General features: G+C 30.5%; 1 protein-coding gene across 4 annotated transcripts in view; it reads right to left on the bottom strand.

Annotated features, from left to right (window-relative positions):
- Positions 1-11,531: 11,531 nt before the first annotated feature.
- Positions 11,532-24,911, bottom strand: part of LOC148232030 (homeobox protein prospero-like) — a 127,371-nt gene continuing 113,991 nt past the window's right edge. For 3 of the 4 annotated variants that reach the window (XM_088193332.1, XM_088193336.1, XM_088193334.1), the window contains 2 exons: positions 15,430-15,589; positions 11,532-15,232 (listed from right to left, as the gene is read on the bottom strand). In XM_088193332.1, the coding sequence (XP_088049458.1) occupies positions 15,053-15,232; positions 15,430-15,589 (340 nt within the window). In that variant the 3' untranslated portion in view covers positions 11,532-15,052. The remainder of the gene's footprint in view (positions 15,233-15,429; positions 15,590-24,911) is intronic. The other variant, XM_088193335.1, reaches the window with a different exon arrangement.

Here is a 24,911-nt window from a genome sequence, read left to right as displayed (position 1 = left end):
ACATTTTCACCAGTAGATATACATTTCTACTAGCGAAAATATAATTTAACTGATAAGAGCTAAAAATAACCATATTCATAAATAAAATTTAAATCCTGCTTTGTTGTTATATTATATTTTGACAATCATAAAAAAACAATGTAATTTATAATAATCATAAAAAAAACAATAACAAGGCGATATTAATTATATGCATTTAAAAAGCTTACAAACTATGCGTTTCGTATTAAGGCACTTCATGACTTGCACTTCAAAACTGTTGGGTTTCGGATAATAATGAATTATAGTGCTATTTTGATACACGCATAAAAAAGTATTAATGTATAATATATAAACATGTTTAATGTTATATCATATTTATATAAATTAAAAATATTTTATTAAATTAAATAGGAAGTTGAGAATCGCTGATTAAGCATAATTTTAATTTAACCCAACTTTTAAATTTACGCTATTTTTCGTATGTATTATATACAGATAAACCTATATTAAAACATATTTTTGTTGTTGATCCATTTAGGAAAGAAATCTAGATAATTTAGTGTTCTCCGCAGGGGTTCACAAATTATCCAATTACATATGAAACCTGACCTCGAATATAAGCAACCAAAGATCAATAACTTTATCAAGGTTCGAATATAACGTCTTATTACATAACCAATTTATTAGTTTATTCTTACTTTTTGCTATGAGCATATACCATCGATGTTGCTCTAACTAACATTAGTCATCATCATTTTTATCCTTACTCTTTTGGATTTCGTTTATCTTTTGCATAGGCTCTATATATCTATTAAATTATGTACGCTAGTGTAATAGTATAAGTCATTCTTATTGGGTTGAAAATCGTGGTTTCGAATCTCTCATAAATCACAATGTTTTTCAATTTCTATCGTATTTAAGGAATCGAAATTAGTGCTTTTTATAATTACAAATCCGATCCGAAAAAACCTCATGTTAGGTTTTAATAGGTTTTAATCAAAACCTTGTTTAAAAGACACATATCTTTTTATTTGTGGCGGAATGTACCAATATCTTAGACAATTTAAAAAAATAATATTAAATATGTTTCAGTCAATTTTTTTAGAAAACTGTTTTATAATATATTATTTATCTTTAAAATATATTATGTATAAAACATATCATATGGAATAAATTTTAAAATATTCTCATTAAATACTTCTTGTTTTCTATTGTGTAATTGTATAACATATTCTTCAGCGCTTAAACTTCAGTAATTATAAAATTAGGTTAAGTGCAATTTAAACTTAATTTATAAATAAAAAAATCAACATTTAGTTATCAATGCAAAGATTTCATAATAAAACCATTGAGAAACTTATCTTTTGTGCATATCGTTGCGGAAGATGTAGATTTGTACTTGGCTTGTTGCGAAGAATTTGTAACAACGATGGCTAATAAAATAATTGAACTCTGACGACTAGTCTGACATTGTAAACGTTGATGATAAGTGATCTTGTTTGTGTGAGTATGTACGAATACATATATGTTTTTATCGCATGTACATAATTAGTATCATATGCGTATTTTGTAACAAGTATATATAACCTTTACATATTTCAGTCAGTCGTATTACATTCATTTTATTATAATTTTAATTACATTTTGCACTTATAACAGTTGTAAAATAAACTGACTTACAAATCAAATTTAAACCATTAAAACATTTTTATGAATACTTCACGTTGTATAATGACATACTTGTTCAACTATCAGAAATATGATTTTTGATGCTTTTAACTATCGAAAATGTCGCAATGGCGGCAAGCCTTTTGAAAAGACAATTTTTCAATTTAATTTATCCCCTTTCAAAGCAGACTTATTGAATAAGAAAATGAACCCTTCACTGGAATCCCAATTTAAAGTTAATGGTTAAATTCTAAAAAAGTAGCTGTACAAATAATGTTAATTGCAAATAAGTTGATGCTAATTTCGACAGTATATAGTAAGGTTTGTAGATAGAAGGAATAGTGTATTTACTTAATGAATATTTTCCACAAATTTTCTTCATAACATTAACATAACCTTGACCGAATTGAAACAAAACATTGCAAAGTTATCCTTTAGGACCTTGTGTAAAACACACCCGATTCTTCTAACATCACACTTCTTCTAACTATAACTAAATTTTATGCAACGTGGAATACGATCTGTTAGTTTAGAATATAATATTTAACTCTTAATCAAGTTGTCCATAGTATTTTAAAAATGAAAAAAGCTTATTACTAATCTAAAACTGTTTTTATTATTATTTTAATCCTATTAGTTAATTAAATCTTAAATCAATTTTTAAGTAAAAAATATTTATGAAGGTATGGAATTGCAAGAAAACAATTTTTAATAATAACAATATTATTGCTTTATTACTCTGAAGTCAGAGGTCTGTCTCACGGAAATGTGTTTCAGAGAGTTATATTATTACGCATTGAAATAAATCATCACTTGCTATAAAAACATTTCATTTTAAAGTAGATACTTCAAGCAGCTTATGTTTAAGATATTTTCCATAAACAACTTAAATATGTCTCTATAAGAGCGGAATCTCTTACGAATTAGATGAAATGATAACATACTTTAAAGTGGAGCAAAAGACACTTATTCTTTCCCGACCATAAATCAATTTTAATACGATTAGAATTAATACAGTCAAATTTTGATTAGTGGATGAAGTTGTTCCTGAGAAGTGAAATATAGGAATAATTAACCTATACTAAAAATATGCAACAAAACAAACTGCACAATCCATAGGGGAGTTACGATTACGATGGCCTATAAAGTCTTCTCAATCATCCTATACAACAAATTGAGCAAATACAGTGAAGAGTTCTTGAGCGAGTGTCAATGCGATTTCCGGCCTTACATATTCACATTATATCACATACATCCAGAGCCGTATTTGGCGAAGAGAGGCTCTAAGGCCAATTGAATATTTTGGGGGGCAGTGCGTAAATCATTAATATTTATTACATTTGATATTGCAACCCTGACTTTCCGAGAAAAATATGATAACACTAGTGCAAATGTCAACACGGCGCGTGTTAAGGATATAGTTATGTGTTTGTGGTGTCTTTAAAATTTTATTTATTTTAATTATAGTTCGTCAGTATTAGATGATTAAGATTATTTCGGAATCTCATGATTTTCGTTTACTATTCAGAGTCCATGAAAAAAGAAATCTTGTAGCAAATTTGAAGATGTAACATAGCACTTGTGTGAACTATGATTTGAACCAATTTGAAAAAAATAACAATAAATCCATTGTTCTCTAGACGAAATGCTAAAATACAAAATTCGTTCTCTTGAAGCTACAGTAATTATGAAATTCTTCTGCTCATAGCTAAATTTGGAACAAATCATACTGTAGGGGAGAAATTAATTAAGCCAGCTATATCAGTTTTTGCAAAAAAGCTCTGGGAAAAGATGGCAAAGATCTGAAAGAAATACCACTAAGTATTAACACTGTTAGTTTGTAAGATAATAGTCAAGATGGCTAAGAATGTTTAAATACAACTAATATAAAGTTCAAAGCAAGAATATTCTCGATACAGATGGATGAATCAATTTACATGACAGTGAGGCTTATGTAAGATAAATTGACAATGAAAAACATAACTACTGCCATTGATATATACAATAAACAAAACATAAATTTAGATAAAACGCAAATAACACTGAAAAATATAACATCATGTGCTGCAGATGGTGCTCCTGTCACAATGTTCCAAATTAATGAAGGATGACAAACCAGACATGTTTTTTTGAGCATTGTGTTATTCACAGAGAAAATTTATTTTCTAAAATTCTGTTATACATTTAATTATAAAATGTAGCAAATGGCAAATGGGGGATAAAAAACAGACTATTGCTTCATACCAAAATAATATGGTTATCGAAGGGGATTTACCTAAAGAGATTTATAGAACTATTTGATTCATGATTACCTGTCAATGATAATGTCACACTTTTAGATCCAATCTTGTGATAAATATAATAGTAAAAAATACAGGTTAAGAAATAAAGAAGCTGCAATCAGAGTAGAAAGGGAAGAAGGAAAAGACAGTGATGATATCTTCAAATATAATTATTAACTTGCCTCATTGAATTACAAAGGGATAAGATACTATTTCATTAGTTTTAACAAAAACATCAAGCCTTTGTGTGCAGTCTAGTTGAAATTAAAGAGTGAAAACTGAAAGTATTATTATTGCTCTTTAGAACAAGCGTCAGGGTTTTAAACTCTAGCTATAACAAAAATAATATGGCGAAACAGATAATAGCCAAATATAACACATAAATATTTGATGATCTTTCAGAACTTATACAAGCCTTACACAAATAAGTACTCAATATTTGTGTGAGACTAGAAAATCTGTTAAAAAATCATTATTCTAATAGAGGTTAAAAAGGTTAACTTACTTTACCCGAAAGCATAGCGAAAGGTAAAAATATTTAATATTGGTTTAAAACTTAGCTATAGCTCAAATCCATATTTAGTTATTATTTGACTAATTTGTGGTATATCTCAAATATCCGTTTTTTCAAATTGTTTTACAAATAATATTTATCTCGAGTGACCGTGTTATTTATTCCCAGTAAAAATAATATTATATATTTGTTATGATTTCTGCGTCAATTTATTTATCGCAAATAAATTGAGTATATATTTTATAGATAATGCACTAAAAAAATAATATGTTATGACAGTTCGAAGGTTATTAATAATTAATAATAAATCGATGGAAAACATGTTTTTGTGACATCGTTTTCATAAACAATTGCTAGATATATAAAAATTAAATATAATTGCATAATTTGTAAAATATATATACTATAAAAATAACTATAATTTGTAAAAAATAATTTTGCTTAGCAAAGAATTGAACCAAATTACTAATATTTTTGTTAGTAATAAATAAAAATGTTTTAAATAAAATTGTATAGATGTCACTATATATATTTTATTAAAATAAATTAAATACTTTTAAAAGTGAAAATATTACCATTAAATATAAACTAAATTACAATTAATTTAATTTAATAAATTATATATTTATATAATTTATAAGGTCATAAACTTAAAATAAAACATTAAAAATAATTATGAAAATATTCTAGTCAATCAGAGATGTCCTTAGCAGTACAGTACAAAGAATTGTATTCTATAAAATTATTATTTACTAAATTATTAAAAAAGGATTTATACTAGGTAGATACTTATAAAAATGCTACTATTAAATTAGAAATATGTTATGTATTCAAATTATTTTTATCAAAAAATATTTAATCCCTTTTATTTTTTTCAAAACATTATAATTTTTTTTCGTTTGTGTAAATAACTACCCAAATTTGTTATTTTTATTTGAATACTCTTGATTATGGATTTTAATCCCGGGATCCCATACGATCCCGGGATTGGATTCCAAAAAAACATTTTTATAAAATACGACTTTCTGAAGTGTAATTATTTTTATTTATCGTAACCATTTAAAATTAAAAATAATTAGGTAGAATAAAACTCCATAGTAAAATATATATTTCCATTAAATTTGCCAAATAAACTATTTTTAAAATAAGATTTTATGAATGGAAAGCGAAGTATGTAGTGACTCTCTAAAGACAAAGTTACTAAACTCAGAAGATGAAATTTTAAATGTAAATTATTAATTTAAAAACATTTTTTTTAATTTCCAATGACAGTAGTATTGTTAGAAGATTTTTCGGTAATTCTAGATAAATATTTGGCAAGTTGGTGTAGATGAAAGATTAATGCTTTTTACATAATTTTACAATGTCACAGAAAAATGCTATAAAAATAAAAATGAAATTATACGATAGCTTCCGCTGAATATTAGGTTCATAATAAGAATAAAAATATCTTTACTCCTGTTTCTATTCATAAAGTTTTAACGCAGGGATGTCCAATCTTGTAACTATCTCGAATCACATTAAGTTATGTTGAATCGTCTTTGACGACACATACAATATATAATGTACGTAATATGCAAAATTTTGAAAAAATAAGGCAACATACTAGTAAGAAAGTTGTCTCCGTGTTTATTAAACTAATCTACCAGTGTCTGGTTCCATGAAAATGATTACAATCCTTAATGAGTTTTCAAGGCGTTAGTAAAAAATGTTTGTTCTTTTTTTATTTTTCGTGTAAATCATCCTTGAAAATTGCTTCTCAAAAATTTACGTACTGCGAAAATACGATGACATGAAAAAGGCGTGATTGTGAAGCGAGTGATATTTTTCCCTCGGATGAAAGGTTTTGTAGTTCATATAAGATACACATCTTTCAGTAAAATATCTGATTAAAAATATGTGCATTCCATCTAAAAATATACAGATATTGTGTTTATGTCAAAAATATGCAGAGGTATTTGTGATTGTTCCAAAAATCATTAAATCGATTCTCAAACATATTTTTCTCTGTTCACGTAACTGTTTAACCAACGTATTAAAATGTATTTTTCATAAATTGAGCTTCATTTCGAATACTGTTAATTTTCTAATCATTTATTAAATGAGCGGTAAAATCCATTATAAAATATTAAATCAACTTTTTCCACAAATCATAAAATCTATACAACATCTTACCCTTACTTAGCCACCTTACTTATAAAGTAATAGGTTTAGTCGTGCATTTTAATGGCACCAAACAAGCTAAAATATTTGCTATCAATACTTCTAATGAAAATAGCAAATTTAACCCTATATGTAGTATTTTAATGATTTTTCTATTTTTTCAATTCGACTAACTACTATGTCTGGTGAAACAAACTGAATTTAGAAATATTATTTATTATCAGGATGTGTACAAAACAAGACTTATAAAACGCATTACTTTATTCGATTATGTGTTTTGGATTAACAATTTCGTAGAAAATATGTTGTTTTGAAATTGAATCGATGTTAAAAGGTCCGAGGAATCACTAATTCAAATGTTTTGATAAATTTTCCAAATTACCTGGAAAGCAATATCAAGCAATACCACGAAAAAAGGGTCCATTACTTTAACCTTTGACGTTTTATTAAACAGATAAGCATTAAGCATGTGTCTTACAGTATTTTTAATAGCAAAGGTATGATTACCTAAGTGTATACATATAATATATAATCAGCATAAAAATTAACGATTTTGTGGGGCTGTTTTATTAGCGCTCGAAGGCCGCATGCGGCCCGCGAGCCACGGGTATATTTATTTGTATTAATGCGTGGAGAAAATATTATAAAACAACCATGCCTCATGCTAGGACCAATATTAATTATTAAACACTATGCCTCACTCTCTTTAGGACTACTTCCAGATAATTTTTAAGATTCTATTATTAAGACAACGTAATATTCGGAATAAACTCTCGATCTTATTAAAACACGTAATGCACACATTATTATATACTTCTAATCCTTATCTAATTTAATGAAATAAGAATATTAAATATTTTAAAGTATGATGATTTTTTGTCACGATTTATATCTAGTTCAGAAATCACAGTCAGTAGGCAGCATTTAACAAAAGCATTTAATTACTCAGTTTTTTCCGAAAAAATTCTTCCTTTACTTTTTATCTATTACAGAAACTTACCTTGTTCAGACGTCTTTCTAAATATGTAAATATTTAAAAAATACTTGATCAATGCTTTGTTTTCATATGTATTTTTATTGGTGTGTTTTGCTTACTAAAATATATGTAAAATAAATTACCGTGAACTAACACATTCTTATTGCAGTTTCTATGAAACTAGCAATGACTTTTGCTTATTTAACTACCTATTAAAAACTAGAAATATCAGGTTTACTAATAAGGAGTTTTCAAAAAACATAAAAAAGTGTAATAATAACTGTATTATATATATACTGTCAGATGTTAGTGTGTTTCTTTTTAATATTATACAAAGTTAATTATTAATATATTATTATTATTGTGCAATATTTTTTTCTGCGGCTGAAAAATTTAAAAAATACCGGGTTCATCTATGGATTTCGGACGTCGTAGCTGAACCAGAGTTGACGTGAAGAGGGAAGCTGCTGCTTTCTCGGTCTATTCAGTCTCTGACAATGGTCGGTGTAGCTCCACTTGGTGCCAGTTTGATAATCTCTCATGTGTTCCAAGGTAAAATGTTCTCGATGAAGTTCTGACGTAAGCGAATTTTAAATAAAAGTAGAAGTGTATGCGCTATGTATACGCTTATATATATAGGCTGTCCCAAAATTAAATTCAACGAACTCTCTTCTCTGTGCATGGTCATTAGGCTTCTAGATCTGAGAACCAAATCACGAATTTCATCTTCTTAAGATTGATTAATATTATTTGTATAGAACGGTTGTGATTTTAAAAATCAAGATTGTGAGGATTTTATTTATTTATATTTATTTGTTATTGACTATTTAATAATGTTATTTATTTATTGGACGGGAGATAATAAAAGACAGTTTCAAATAAAAGCTTAGCTTTATTACTCATTATGTTAATTAAAAGAAACATACATCATCCGTTTCAACAATTCTCCACTATTGGGTGGTCATGTTTTGCAGACAATAATCATAGATAAACAACATAAGGGTTTTTAATTTTCTTATATTTTTTTATTATGTCTTTGTATCGTTTCATTACAATTGATAATTAAAAAACGTTTAATAAGTTTAGTATACATATATACTGGATTGAATCACTGCAATAATAATGTTTTATTTTTTATTTTATTTATTTTTTAAATACTTTTGTTATACTAGTACACCGAACAGTTGAAACTTCTAATAACATTTATGGACAAAGACACACGCCTTATAGTGATAAATTATAAGCAATATGACAATGTATCATTATACCGTATGTATATATATATAAATATATATTTAATAAGTAATCGTGTAATAATAATAAATATTAGTTCAATAGTATTCAAAGAATGCGATGTTGTGTGCGTCAGCCATATTCAAGGGTTGACAACCCTCGCCGCAGGGGCGGCCTCACTTGCAATTGATTCTAGGACAGCTTCCAAGCTTCCTTCTCTCTAAGAAGTACATAATTTTTCTTTTTACACTCGGAATAATATAAACATTTAGGTAATCATCATTTTTTTAATATACTTTTTTTATCTATAATTTTAAATATTTTTGGGGGGCCGGGCGTCGGCCAGGGGGCGGTCTTAAAATATATTTTTATTTACAAATGGTTAAAAATCCTAAAATTTATCCGATCCTAAGCTTAAAAATTAAATACAAAACGCATGATGTCTAAATTTATCTATTTTTTCCCTTTCACTATAATAATGATTTATGAAATTTTGCTCTTTACACCAACGTTTTAGAAATATCAATACAAAAATACTCTTTATTTTTTTGAATAAATTTTTTATACACTTAATTTTTTAAATATAATTTGGGTTGGCCGCCCCTGGCCCGGACCCGCTCCCCGCTCGCGAGCCTCGCCCGCTATCGCCTGACATTTGTACTGTTGCAGTAAACCGCGGGCCGCGGTCAGTCGGGGACCGCGGACCTCTCAAGAAAACTTGCACGATTTTGAAGTCCTTTCTATGCCTATAAGTTTATATATATTATATATAAATATATACGCGCGGGGGGAGGTACCGCCGCCAGATAACATCTGAAATTTTGAAAAATAATAACACTTACAACGACGAAATCGTATTTTATACAAAACTATATACTTTTTCCATAATTATTATTTTATTACAGGAATCCTCGATGTGAATTTTATTAATAAAATTTAGACTTTTTTCATTTAATTAAAAACTTTTTTCGAATTTAATTTTTTTTAATAAATATAATATGTATATATATATATAATATAAACAACTCTATTTTGCCGAAAATCGAACTTAATTAAAATAAATCGCAGAAATGAAAGGCCAAACTCATCTCTGTTTAAAAAAAATATAGTAGATTCAAAGATTGAAAGATGTTTCAAGGTAAAGATTTATAATAAATACAGTAATATCACTGTATCATAAAATTGACGCAGCCACTAACATATAAATAGGCATCAGATTACTTTCTCAAATGCGCAAAGTGACATAATAATATTGGTAAAGTAAATGACGTTTCATGTCATGAAATGCTTTTTATGATTATAACATATGTTTCTGAATGACTGTAGAAAAAATTACGTTATTAAGCCATTTTCATCCGACTGGTTTCGATATAAATAATATCATCGGATTAATTATACCATTACCAGATTCTATAGTAGTGAAAAAACTTGATTACAGTCAAATATCATGTTTTATGTAAGATTACATCGAATTAAAAATGTGGGCCAGAATATTTATTGCGCGTTTTAAGAAAATATAATTGATGTCTGTATATTATAATTGTCTAGATATGATTTTTGATATTGAGCAAAAAATTAAAACGGTTCATTTAAATTGTCTGATTCTAAATTATCTAGATTCAATCACAATAACTAAATTTTAAGAATTAAAATATAATAATAAAACTATTTTAGATTAAGAGCATGTCAGAAATAAGTAATTGAGGATTGTATCAGAAAAATACTAGTGTGTTGTGTCGATACTTTCGTGAGTTTATTTTATGTAGAACTGTATTCTTAGTTACTTTGAAACATCTCGAATCTTAAAAACAACTCTTTCAAAGGACCTCTTGAGGCTTCTTCGCGCAACGTGAAAGCGGAGCTTTATCGAGTGTCGCGGGCGTTAGGCGATTGCCAAGCTAATCGCATACCGTTAAACGTAAACTAAAATAATCACCAGTCGATCGAAAAATGTAACCAAACTCCGGTTATAAAAGTCCTATTGCTTGCGAGGGGTTGGTGTGGAAGTTGTAGCGGCTGTCTATGGCCGACGTAAGAAAATTAACCCGGGTCTGCTTGATAACTATGGAGGAATCGTTTATATCAGAGGACGCTCTTTAGAAACTGAAAACCTGCGTGTCCTGAATGTCGGGGAAGGAGCCTGTACATTTGTCTTAACAGCTATGGAGTGCGGGGGCAGTGAGTCGGCGTCTTATGACGCCACCCGGCCACCCCCGCCGTTGGTAATAATCACCTAATCTATTGTAAAATGTAATATTGCATATATCAATAAATAAAAAATCAACAAAAATAAAAACAAGTAATCGAAACAATTAATTACACATATCCATAATAATAAGTAGTAAAATCCTTAAATAGTGAGCGCTACTACTATCATAATAATAATAGTAAATTGATGATGTTTAACGGTTAACAATATTTATTATTATTTTTTTAAATGTAAATAACGCGAAAGGGGTAGCGATCGAATCAGGGGGTCAGAGGCGCTTTGGTTGGGCGAACAGTTCTATTTAGGGCCCTTTTTTGTAATTTTTATTTTTTATTTTTCGTAAAAAATCAACATTTTTTGAAGGCACTTTTGATCGGACGAGGTGGCCCAGTGTGGTTTTTGAGTGAGTGAATGCCTAATTGCCAAAAATTTTATCATCAAAACGAATCTGCATTAAACGGTGAGTATTTATTTTTTCGGTCGCCTTCGTACTATTGTAAACGGTTTTTGGATGTGGTCAGTGGTCGAGTGGCTATTTCAGGGTTGAGAGCGCCCCACACCCCCCGTACGTCCCCCCTCCCCCGCGGCATGGAACAGAAGATGATAACTGAACACGATACTCGGGGAGATGCTCCTGAGTCGCGGTGTGAGACCAACAATTGATATATAAATATATATCACTATATCTCACAAAAATTATTGGAAAATAATAATTTGCACGTGTATGTGTAATGGTATATACAGGGTTGAAAAATCCAGTTTTAAGAATATTTTTTATGATATTAGAAGCACTATTTTTAATTCAAGTTAAATTCTCTTTAAATTAATTTATTTCGAGTATTATTAAAATTCAAATACCATGAGATAGCAGTAATTTTTTTAAAGAAAATCGTATTTGATTTAAAAATCATGTATTTTGTTGATTGTTATTCATTTAAAAGGTCTTAAAACTCAATTCTTCAACCTATTGAAAGATCGCATAAAATGATCTCCAAAACTTAAACTTTCTGTCTAAACCGTGAAATGGAAATGAAATTAATGATCTTCTGTCAAGTTTATTTTATAAGTGGACTCGATCGTGCCTTTCGTAAAAAATATAATCATAAATTACTGGATTCTGTAAAAATAAAATTAACGAAATGCTCGATTCTTAAAAATTCAACGTTTCATTCCCATCGCATAGTTTAGGCATTTAAACAAAACATATAAAATATTAACCCTAAAAGTATCGGCGGTTTTCCACCGAATGCTGGCCGACTGGTTCCAAACGCGTGACAGACGATTTCATCTACAGCAAAATCATCACACTAGATAGGATTATTTAAGAAAATAGAATTTAAGGCAGATTTTGGTAAAAATTACACACAAATTTTTCGAATATTTTTTTGCTTAAAAATTTCATTTTTTCATTTTTTTCATATAAAGATAAGGCGCGAAGGTGCTTCAAATAAGCTTGTACTTTTTTCGTGATATTTTAGACCGGGGATCCGAAACGTTGCCGAGAAATTTTAACCAGACACTATTGATTATATCAAACGGGATTTTATTGGAGAAATAATAATCTAGACTATTCGTGTGTATATTCCAAATCATTTCCCTAAGTGATGCTACGGCGGAACTATTGAAACACTTTCGATGCACCCTTACAGAAACAATACGGAACGTCCGAAATATTGACCCAAAACTGATTGTATGTGTGTGTGCAAAACAATAACATATTCAGAACCAATAAGATAAAACCGGTAAAACGTTTCCCAAACGGTTGCTGTAGGATGATTATAATTTGAACCAAATACCGGACTTGACCGGCGCCGGATTTAACCGGCGGATGGCTCCGTTGAACGGAACAAGATTTACACTGCCCTGTGCGAATTGTAAAACCAAATTCAGTATCACGGAACCGGCTATAATCGGAAACAACTAACTGTACATGCTATTTAATATTCAGCGATAAACTATTTCGTGTTTTATCGTCACGGTCGCAGGTGGGGTTTGACCGATGGGTTCAACTAATTGCGAGAGGGTTGACGACGCAGTTTTCATTTTTTGAAAAACTTCAAAGTCGTAAAAATGATAATCCCTCGCTGTGTGTCTAATGGGTAATAATGCGTGGCTATTGAGTGGTTTTGCATGGCTATTGAGTAGTGTTGTTATGTCTTTCATTGGATGTCTATTTATACTAATTGTCAACGCCAGGAAAACGTTTTTTCATCGATCAATAACTGTCGTGTTTATTGTTGTGTCATATTTATAATTATACCTAAAAAATAACACTTAAATTATTTATTTTTAAAAAAACACGGTTTTCAATGGGCGGTTGCAAGGGGCGGCTGTTTCGCCCTTAGTAAACTGGTCAGAGCGGTCGGATAGTGTGAACCCGCCCTTACTTAAAAATTACTATTTTTCGATTATTTTCATCTTTAATAATTACAATTAAATTTAAGAATAATTAATATATAAACGTTACAAAGTGTGTTTTGTGTAATGTGTATGACGATAGACAAATACCTTATTTCTATTACAGAATTACGATAATGTAACGCGTACTGAATGTTCGCGTCGCTGCTATTTGGTAAAAAAGGATTAAAAAATAAATAAAATAAATCATATACATGGAAAATGAAAAATTTAATCAATAAAATAATTGCGTTTACATTATAATAATAAAAAAATGTATAATTGAAATAAAAATAATAAATATGTACATGAAAAAATATATTATGTATATTTAAATTATATTAATTAACTATAAACACATAAGAAAAGTATAAGTCAAAAAATAAATAAGGAATAGGGAAAGAAACGTGTTCAAAAATCCCGTGGACCAAAAAGGTTGACTAGGAGACTCACCACTGGTCGCTGTGCGCTATATAATCTACCACCTTACATCTACCATATCCACCTTAATATTATTTTTTATTTTTCTTCTAATCTATATTTTGATCAATAAATAAAACAAGATCGTGACACGCTGATATTTGATCACAATTAAATATACATATATAAGTTATATTATATATGGTCTAGGATTGGTCTGTTACTAGCAGACTCAGTACATAGACTAGCACAATATTCAATCTTTGGGTAGCTCTTCTAATATTATAGTTTTTTGTTCGTTTTTCTTTTCCATTTAATATAGATATATATTAATTCAATTTAATACGATTAATAATAATTAATAAATATATTACAAATTCTAATTTATTTAATGGCTAAACAATATTTTGCTTGCGCTACACGCTGAGCGCATATTTTTGGTTTTGCGACAGGTTCTCATTGTTGATATTATCATATAATAATGTATGTACAATGCCAGGCTTTTCAACCTTCCATAAACCTAACCTAACTCTGATACGACACTCAAGTATTCTAATAATTGTGACACAAAAAAATCGCCCGGAACAGTTTACGTGTGATGCCCACTAGCCCGCCTCACATATTGGAAACCGCTCGTTTATTATTTACTTCATTTAACAAACACACCGTGTGTTTGCCTTGTATCTAATTCATTTCTATTGACTAAATATATATTTTTACATAAACGTGTATATTTAGTCAATAAAAATTATAAACATGAGCCAAAAATCTTATTTTACAATATTATATTAATATAAACATACAACCACAGAATAGTTATAAATCTTGTTACCGTATTATTACATTTAATTTCATAAAATTTGGAATAGTTGTTTTTTTTTTAATTATATATTCATTAATAACTATAAGTAAAATTTTCCTTAAAAATTTTATTCGTAGATCATTTTTCATATCAATTTTTGAACAGAAGGCCTAAATGCGAGTGTCGTCTTTATTGGTGTGTGGTATCAAATATACTCACGTATTATGTATTGTATACATGCAGAGCCGCTGAGGATTTTTTACGCCTCCGAATGCTCTGAATGTATACTCGTACATATTATACTCTTTATATATTACATACCAATATATAATTATTAATTATTTAATTAAAAACATTAAATTAAATCATCTCGTAACTCGTCGGAGCCATCCGTATAGCTGCGTCTTCATTCCAATTGCTCCAAAAAGTTAGGAGATTTGAAATATTCTGGTACTGGGTCATCTAATCGCGAGATGACCTTATAAATTGATTTCTTCCAAGACTGTTCGGCGTCTTTGCCTCCTTGGATGGCGCGGTAGAACTCTCTCAACGTTTGCTCAACGACGTATCGAAAATTGGAAGGTACCTGGAAAAGATTATTTAACAAAATTGTTAATTGATGTTTGAAAAACTAGAAAGTATAATGTGTATGTTAGTTGTGTGAATCTAAAACCCCGAGATAAAAATATGTAAAATGAAATTGTAATGCTAGTAATATTAAAATCGCGGGGTCTTTGATCGTCGTTTTAAACTTGATTGTTGGGTTGGGGATATTTAGCGCACCTGAGGGCCGCATACCTCTATGTGGTTGTTCCTGTTGTAGTGAAGGTTGAGCACGCGGTATATTTCTGAATCGTTGGCAACGTGAAGTTCATCGGCGTTCTTAACCCCTTCGCTGACCGCCTGCCTGGCATACTTCTCCATCTGGATGTAGTAGAACTCGCTGTAACAAATGATAATACGTCGTTAGGTTCGTTGAATCCGGAAAGGCATAGTTTTGATATGGGGTGGATGGGGGTAGATGCATAAAAAACAGCAGCACGGGGGTTAATGCGCGCACGAAAAGCCTTTTGCTGCTCTTTTCTGTAAAATTTTCGCATGCAAAAAGTTAGTCCACGACCGAAGTTGAAAAAGGCTGCGAAAAGGGTCCCTCGGGATATGCCGTTGTTTGAGACAAAAAACCCGTAGCTAAATCTGAAATTATGTATTGAATCGCGTAAAAAAGTTTCGAACGGTTAGCGGCAATGCTAAGATTGCTTTCGCGTGAGCGGTTAAGCCTGGAATGTTTATAAATTTAATTGAATATGTACAGAGTGGCGAATAAAAATGTAATATGGTTTTAAATAATTATTATATTATGTAACATAGATCGATCATTTCGAGATTAGATGTATTGAAGATCGGAATAGATATTCCCCGATCTATATGTAATATTCCAATTAAAGAACATTATAGTTATGCTTTGGATTTTAAAACAGAATATAATGGATATTTATAGATTTAAGACATGTTAGTGGTACAGATAGCTTAGCTGGATAATGAAACGACTAGACGACAACGCTCGTTGAAGAAAAGTGCAACGGGTGAAAAATTAAGTGACAATAGTGGCGAAAAAAACTACGTTAAACCGGGTTTTTCCAGGCACAACACTCGAGTCGAGCCGATGCTCAAGCTCCCTCATCAGCCCTCGGATGCATCTTTTGTCTGAGGAAAACTCGTCGGTAAGCCGCGTTGACAACTAGTTGCATCTCGGCACACGCGTCAATGGTACAAGAGATGAGCCACACAAGACCATACCACCACCTACCACAACCACCACCGTCATTGCCACCACTGGCCGTTTGCGAGAGCGGGCCTCATTATGCTTTATGCTCATTATTAATTAAGGCTAGAGAGAACAAAGGGGTGTGTGTGTATCGCGGATATGTTGTTTGGAACAATTAGACGCCGCGCGCGATTCTTGCTTCCATCATGGTGTCACTTATGGGGAAATTACTGTTGGATTGACGGGGCGCGGTCCGTTGGACCATTGCGAAAACAATTTCGCATTCAATACAATAGAATAAAATAAAACTATTTTTGTTTTAAATAGTTGAACTATATCGTCAACATTGCAATACGGATAAAAATGTGTATTAAAAAAGTTGAATTCAACAGAAAAAATATTATAATTCAATCTTCGAGCAATTAAGTAATTTCTTTACTCGCACTCAGCAATCAAAGCTCATCTCTCTCGAGTCGAGCGCATTGTTCTCGGAAAGTCGCGAAGGAAAACGCCGGCAACACTCGTAGCTCGGAGCTTTTATTCTTTTGCTCAGGCGACGCCAGGTGAGTACGTAAAATATCTTTTGTTTTTCACATCTCAACACTATTCTTATTTTTCACTGCATTAAATATCTGTCGCTCCTTGCGCCGAGGCGCCCCGAGTGCATGCACGCAGTTTGTTCTCTTCATAGTTTTTCACGTTTTAAAATCAATCTCTCTAAAAAGCTCCACACGCAGAAGTGTATAAAAGTGCCAATTAATTCCGATACTCGTGTAAGATCCGAACGCGAAAATTATTTGCTTCGTCGAGTATATGGAAAAATGTGCCTTTTCCGCAAATTGCGCCAGACTTTTGGATGTGAAATAATAATAAAAAAAACGGCAGCAGCAAACCACAATCCCTTTCCCGGCAAGTGGCTTGCACATGCACCACTCGAGATGGGATGCTGTGGCACTTTTGTGTCGCGAATCTGTCGCTTTCTCTCACGGCTCAGTAGCTGCGTAAAATTAACAACGTTTGGTTAAGCCACCGCACAGGGATGGGGGTGGTTGTGCAGAAAAGGGTGGAAAACCGTCTCGTGTGATTTTTTCGCCATTGAATATATGTGGAAAGGAATGAATGGCTTATCAGGGGAAAACCGCTAATAAGCCAAGCTAATTTTCCTTGTAACGAGAACGGCAGGATACCTATCTACTTGCAATACAAATAAAATATGTAATATCGCATATAATATATAAAATTACATTTCAGAGGTGGTAAACTGAAATCAACTGATATTTTTACGCAATATAGAAAAACTTGAGGGCTTGCTAACATTGCGACCCCCAAAACAATTTCGCTCAGAATATTTTATTTTTTTTATTTTAAAAGAAAATATATGTTTATTTAACATACATACATCTGAGCTAAGTTGGAAATTTCAACAGACAATTAAAAATATATTATGCAATCGAAGAAACCAGACGTTGATGTCATTAATTAAATATTTGCAAAATTCATAATCTTTCACTAGTCAAAAAAATAATGAAGTCTTTAGCTATTCAAGGATATAAAATGGGGAAAGAAATCATTCGCAGATTGTTTAGTGGCTCGACGACTCTATTAAATAATTAGAATCCTTTGAATAAATTAAAAAAATATCATTGGCGCAACGATAAGAATAATAACTTTTTTACACAGAGAATAGTGTAAAAAAACCAACAACGTACGGATTAATGGAAAAATAATTAAAATATTTTAATCCACGGGTAAGAGAACGAATAACTTACTTACAGTAAATATTTGAAGTCTTGATATCAATTAACCCAGATATGCCCAAGAAATTTTGTTCTCTTAAAATTTCATTTATAAATAAAAAAACAGTGGCACGAGCTTAGTGACCTACCCATGGGACAGTGGGCATATCTGGGTTAAACCAATATCAACACAAAATTATTTAAAATAAATCACTAGAGAAGATCGAACTTCTGTGCCACACTGCACTTTAATGACGAATACCAGCGTTGACGAATCAGCGACTGTCCTTAAAAGAGAAAGCGAGACAACGAAGTACACACTACATCGCTTCTCCCTCTCATTTACATGTACACGCACACAATAACAAACCGGCATCCTTATCCCGAGCGTATTACTATGTAATAAAAAATGCGCGCTGACTACAAAAAATAAATTCTTCTGACACCAATAATACTATTTTTTCTAAATTGCAAATCATCTAAAATAAAGCTATAAAAATAATAGTTGTATAATACACATTTTTATAATTATCTTAAAAACTTCATAATAGTCTAAAAATATCAATATAATTCATACCATAAAAGACTAACCACACTAACCCACTAATTTCATGTAGCGAAAACTACAATAAAAATAACCTAAATTTATTATTTATTTAGCTAATATACCTAATTGTTTAAAATTTAAGTATAAGTTAATTTAACATCTAAAAAATAAAATACATAATAAAAGAAACTCCATTGTGAAAAGAACCGAAGAATTAGATCATTATAAAATATTTAACATACATTTATTAAATGTATTTAAAGCTAACCACACAGTTATTTAATGCTTTCCGAAAGTTAAATAATTATTTATATTCAAGTTAAATAGTATTATTAATTAATAAGAACGTCTTACTCACACAATTTATCTAATTTATTTAAGCTAATAAATGATACAAATCATTCTAAACATAGCATTTTATTTTGATCAATCGCAATTCAATTATGTTTTTGTAATTCAGAATTATGATTTAGGTATTATACGAATTTAATATTATTTATATCTATCATTGTTACAAGTATGATACAAAACACATTAAAACTCATGATTTCGTTTAATTAATCGATAAAATAAAATAATATTTTTATTGTTATCTAATATTTTTTTGCAATGATGATGTTTTAATAAAATGATATTTGAACTAGTGGTATATATAAATTTAAACTTCTGGTTCTAATCTCGAGTATAAATATTAAAAATTAAAAAATAGTGCTTAGTATCCAGCTACTGGAAAACTCATATGTCACTCGAAAAGACACTTGCAGACAAAAGTGGGAAAAACACTTGCAGCCCGGCGCAAAAGTGAGAAACAAGTGAACCTTGGGAAGCATTTCAACTAATTATAATCAGATGCGCTAACGAACAGCCTGTTTTGGATTACCAATCGGTAAGTAATCGTTCCCGCCTGGTGGCACATACATATGTACGTGTAAACCATAGTAGAGAAAAAAAAACCTCCCTTATATGCTATATAAATACATACATTCATTATATACGAAAGTATATTGTGGTGTTGGTTTGAACCCCGGACTTCTTGTAAGTTTAAGCGATTATTTCCCGTGAGAAAGTTTTTGCTAACGTTCGTAAGCAGTCGTCGAACAATGCAAACATTTCTACACAACATCTTACCCTCCATCTTACCGGTGGTGCGTTATTTTTTTTAGGAAGCAAAGTCAAACGGGATTTGGTCTAGAAATGGGGTGCTACAATTGCATTTTATAATATTAATTTTTTTACTAAAACATATAATCTAGATGCAATTAGATAAATTGAATATGTATTATTATCTCATCTAATAGCAGAAAAATTAATACATACTACATATTAAGTATAGAAAGATTATGAATTTAAAACTAATAATTCAATAATAATTTAGTACATTGAATGTAAAATTTAGTAAATTTAAATCAGTATCATATAAAAAAAAATCATAATGTGATACCAAATAAAATAAATAGTGATACCAAATAAAGGCGCAATATTCACTTAAAATTATCAAACAATATTGTTAAGAAATATAATCTGATATTAGTTTTTATACACTACTGTGTACTCTTTAAATTATTTCACACGTAAAAAATCACAATAAAAAATAAATTATAAATTCTTTAATACCCACAATCGTAAAAAAGTGCATGTTGTCAAATATAAAATATTATTTATATAATTTGAATTATATTTTTGCACTCATCAAGTATTAATAGGGGGGGGGGGGGGGCGCAAATTTAGTTTTTGCCTGGGGCGCCAAATAACCTAGGGCCGGCCCTGAATAAAGCACTCTCTGAAAAAGAAATGCCTGATAGCTTAAGATTGCTACTATTATACCTATATCTAAAATAAAAAAATAGTAAGAGGGTTGAGGAAATAAGAGCAATTTTTCCTTGTATAGAAAAAGTGATGTAAGAAGTAATAATCAAACAATTAAAGGATTTTAGTATTTCTCAAAACATTCTATGTGAACAACAATCAGGATTAAGAGAAAATCGTTTCACTGAGACTGCAGTTTTCTTGGATTTGTAGACTGAATAATAATGTTGAAGAAATAAGTGAAATTGTTTTAAGATGGTTGAATAATTATTTATGAAAAATAAAGCAAAACGTTAAAATAAAGTATGCGTATTCCAAAGAGAAATTAATATCTCACGATGTACCACAGTGGTCTAAATTGCAACCATTGTTATTTATATTATATATTAATGATATATTACATATTAATAATGCAAAAAAAGTATAAAATACATCTTTTTGCGAACGACACATTAATGTATTGCATAGGTGATAATATTAAAGAAATCGTAGATAATTTCAAAAATAATTAACTATAATAAAAGTATGGTTCAAAAATAGAAACTTTTTATTTACAATTCAATATATTAATTAAGAAACTTATAATCATTTACAAAAATATTGTATCTGCGTATCTTGTACAAAAGCAATGATAAAACAATAAACTTCATTCCTCTCCTTTGATATATATTTTAGTATATAAATCAAAGAACTAATAATAAAAACAAATAAAATATAGTATTTTTAAATATAAGATTTGGAACAAGTCATTTTTGAACCGAACGAAGCGTTCTTGTAGGAATAACACGATTTTCAGGGGAGAGAACCCTTGTTTGCATATTTAACAATACCGGTTAAACAGATTTTATAATTAAACAATTTATTTCAAATGCACTTTCTTACTTCCAAGATTGAACGTTATAATCACATAAAGCAGATGTTCAAGATTATCGATGGTTCGCCCCATTTCTATTTCTTTCTTCAAGACTTTTACAGACTTGAAACACATACATAGAAACGTTCGACTGACACACATAAGTATGCAATTTAATAAATGAATACTTATTCGAAATGCCGCTTATAAGCTGCGAACGGATAGATTGTCAGATAGATGGATGGATAGAAGTCCTTTTGTTGTAAACTTTAACAAAAGAACTCTCCCCCTAGATATCCCATTTTTGGCGCTGCGAAACCAAAACCTCGCATATGGATAAGTGTGGGGAGCCGATTATCAGCCGAAGAACGGTTAACGGGCTCCCCGAAAAGTATACTTTTATTTATACCTATGTTAATGTTCCGACATAGGCGACAACCGTGCATTTCGCGCCATATGTCGCCGCGAAAAAGTGAAATTAAAACTTTAACGTTTTGCGCGTTCGTAAAGTGCCAGGAATGAGTTCAAGCCCGCATGGGGTCGTCAACCAAGTATGCAAATTATTTAAAGAAGTATCACAGAGACGCGTGGTATACCCATATGAAAAAAGCCAACAACGACTGCGTATATAATTACTATGGCGACTTTGCATCAAGTGGTAATTTGTAAATCGAAGAAATAAATCCGCAGTTCAGAAAATGACCCAATTGCATACATTACAAAACTTATGCTGGCTGCTTACCGATATGCAGCCAGAAAAGAAATCAATAGTTAGTTTTAACTCGTACATGAATAACTGTTTTGTGCGCGTTCACTTGAAATATCATGAACTCCTTTAATAATTATTTTCATTCTTATCTCGACGCACAGGAAAACATGTAAAGATGTATGGACGGATATGTGATAAATATAGTAGATTACCATTGTTGTTGTAGTGATTTACAGAAAAAATATACACATGGTGAAGCGTTATCATTATATTTAATATACATAAAAAAATCTTTAATGAAAAAAATCTTAAACATATACAAAATTAAAGCAGTTTAAAAGCAGTCCAGAAAAATATCATATAGTTAATAAATCATTGATTCAGAAATACATTAACACTTTTTAATTGTCAATTTGATAGTGTGTCCAAAAATTATCAAGAAATCAATTATTATAAACTACTTAAGTATGAATCTAACATTTCTCAATGCAAAATATTGCGATTCTTTGGCTATAAATCTTAAGTAGAGAAATGTATAGAAATCTAGAATTTGAATCACTGAACACAAACTTTAGAAAATATGTACAAAATAATAGTTTTGACTTTGACACATTTTGTTACAAGTTATTTTTAAAGCAGTAAAAACATTCAATAATAATCAATATATGTAGGTTTTATTTTTAATATGATAAAATACGTAGATTTTACTTTATATTAAATAAGAAATATTATAATTTAATGTATATATTTGTAATAAAAATGAGGTCTTGCGCCATTGAAAGTTGATTATGTTATTCTTTTGATAGTCAAATACTTCTCTGTTTCACATATGCAAGAGGTAATAAACTGGACGTTTAAAGTATAAGCACACATGTATAAATTGGTTATAGACGACGATCAAAGGGATGCATGCTTATATGTATGTGTTATACGTTTCGAAAACTACTTCTCTTTGGCGCTGTTTGGTGCGCTACTGCGTTATCCCTTCACCTATAACTAACCGAGGACCGAGAGCGCTCCTCTGAGAACGGACGTAAACATAATGATTTTCTCTTTGCGCATCCACTGACCTCTGCGCCCCTTTTTTCTCTAATTTCTTTGGTGCCCGGGGCGGCTGCTCGTTCGGGCTTTGTGAGCCACTCGAAACTTTCGCACAGCGTAAAAATTAAAACTACCCCTAGCCGGACGGGGGTGGGCTCAATTTACACGTCGCTTGGTTAAGTCCTACCCCACATCCACGCCGATGATTGACAGGCGATACAACAATTTGGTTAACTCGTAATTGTAACCGAAACCAGTGGCCGATAACCGCTAATTAAACACAATCGCATTGCCGTTGATCGATCAACGGTCGAGTAACGAAGCTGTTAATATAGGCGTTTGATTGTCGATTGTGACCTCAACTTTGTGAAAGACCTTTATCGATTTAGAATTGAATTATGAATATACACCAATTATATTCAATATAATCGGAAAGAATATTAAAACCTGACCAATAATATGTTGTAAATAGGGATTCCAATCCCGGGCCAAAATTTTGATCCCGGGATTTCGGTATTGCAATTAGTCGATCCCGGGATCCCGGGACCAGTCCCGGGATAATTTTCATGTTATTTTATCGATAAAAATAATTTAAAATGAATAATACAATATATTTTTAAATCTGTTTTTTATAACGTACAATGTATAAAGTACGTATAATTTTAGTCTTGGGCTTAAAATAGAAAATAATATAATAAAAATAAAAAAGGGAAGGTCTTATATATTTATTTGAGAAGAAAAAAATGAACTTTTGACAATATATGTACATATGTACATTCATAGACACAATTAATTGAAAACATTATTTTGAATAAAACTCACGAAGTAACATCAAAGCATCAAGTGTTTTATCATTTAGCCTTGATCTGATTTTGGTTCCTAAGCAGCCTGCTGCTGAAAAAGCACGTTCAGACTCACAGCCTCAAAGATTCACAGATGACACGTGCAACTCGCGAAAGTTTGTACACCAAATATAACGATGTGTCAATAATAATTCGATTGTGCTTGATAAATCAACCAATCCGAAAAATTCGGGATTATAAAACATAATCCCGGGACTCATCGGGTATTGAAAATCGTTCGGGATCCCGGGATCCCGGGATTCGGGATCCCGGGATTGGAATCCCTAGTTGTATATATATATGTTGTATATATCTTGCTGAGGGGGGAGAGGGGACAAATGCCCGACTCCTGAAAAAAATATATTTATAAAAAAAGTAAAAACCGTCTTCAAATAATAAATCTGAACTAAACTACAGTTGTTTAAGATGTATGTGCTGATGTATTTTAAGTATAAGTTCCTTCAGACCATTTTATACATACAATAAATAAAATGAGCGGAACATTGCCTTCAAAAGTGACCACTTGACGTGGCTTCGATTATATTATAATTTGTTTGCAAATTATTGTTGACTTTATTGCTTTTTGAACGTTTCAAAAATATTAGGAATGAGAGGAAATATTAAACGAATATAAAATAGTAGCAGTATATTTAGATATTCGATCTGAATTTTCAGATCGAATACCCTAGGAAGAAGCAAAGACCTAAAGAAAAATCAACAACAGTACCAGCTGAATTATTTATTTTTTTAATTGTTTTATCGATAATTTAACAACCGGACAACTGCAGCAAAATAAATAAATATTACATTCAGTTTTATGTGGTTATTCATAAAAGAAAGTCTAGAAAAAACAGTCGCGAATCTATCCAGAAAATATTTTTTAAAATATGTCATTTTAGTAAAATCATATCGGAATATATTTTCACCGGTAGATATATATTTTTACCAGTGAAAATATAAATTATA

Source organism: Plectrocnemia conspersa, unplaced genomic scaffold (genome assembly GCF_051122295.1).
Source record: "Plectrocnemia conspersa isolate PC_06_02 unplaced genomic scaffold, ASM5112229v1 ptg000009l, whole genome shotgun sequence".
Lineage (NCBI taxonomy): Eukaryota > Metazoa > Arthropoda > Insecta > Trichoptera > Polycentropodidae > Plectrocnemia > Plectrocnemia conspersa.
This window is presented reverse-complemented; position numbering and strand designations above follow the sequence as displayed.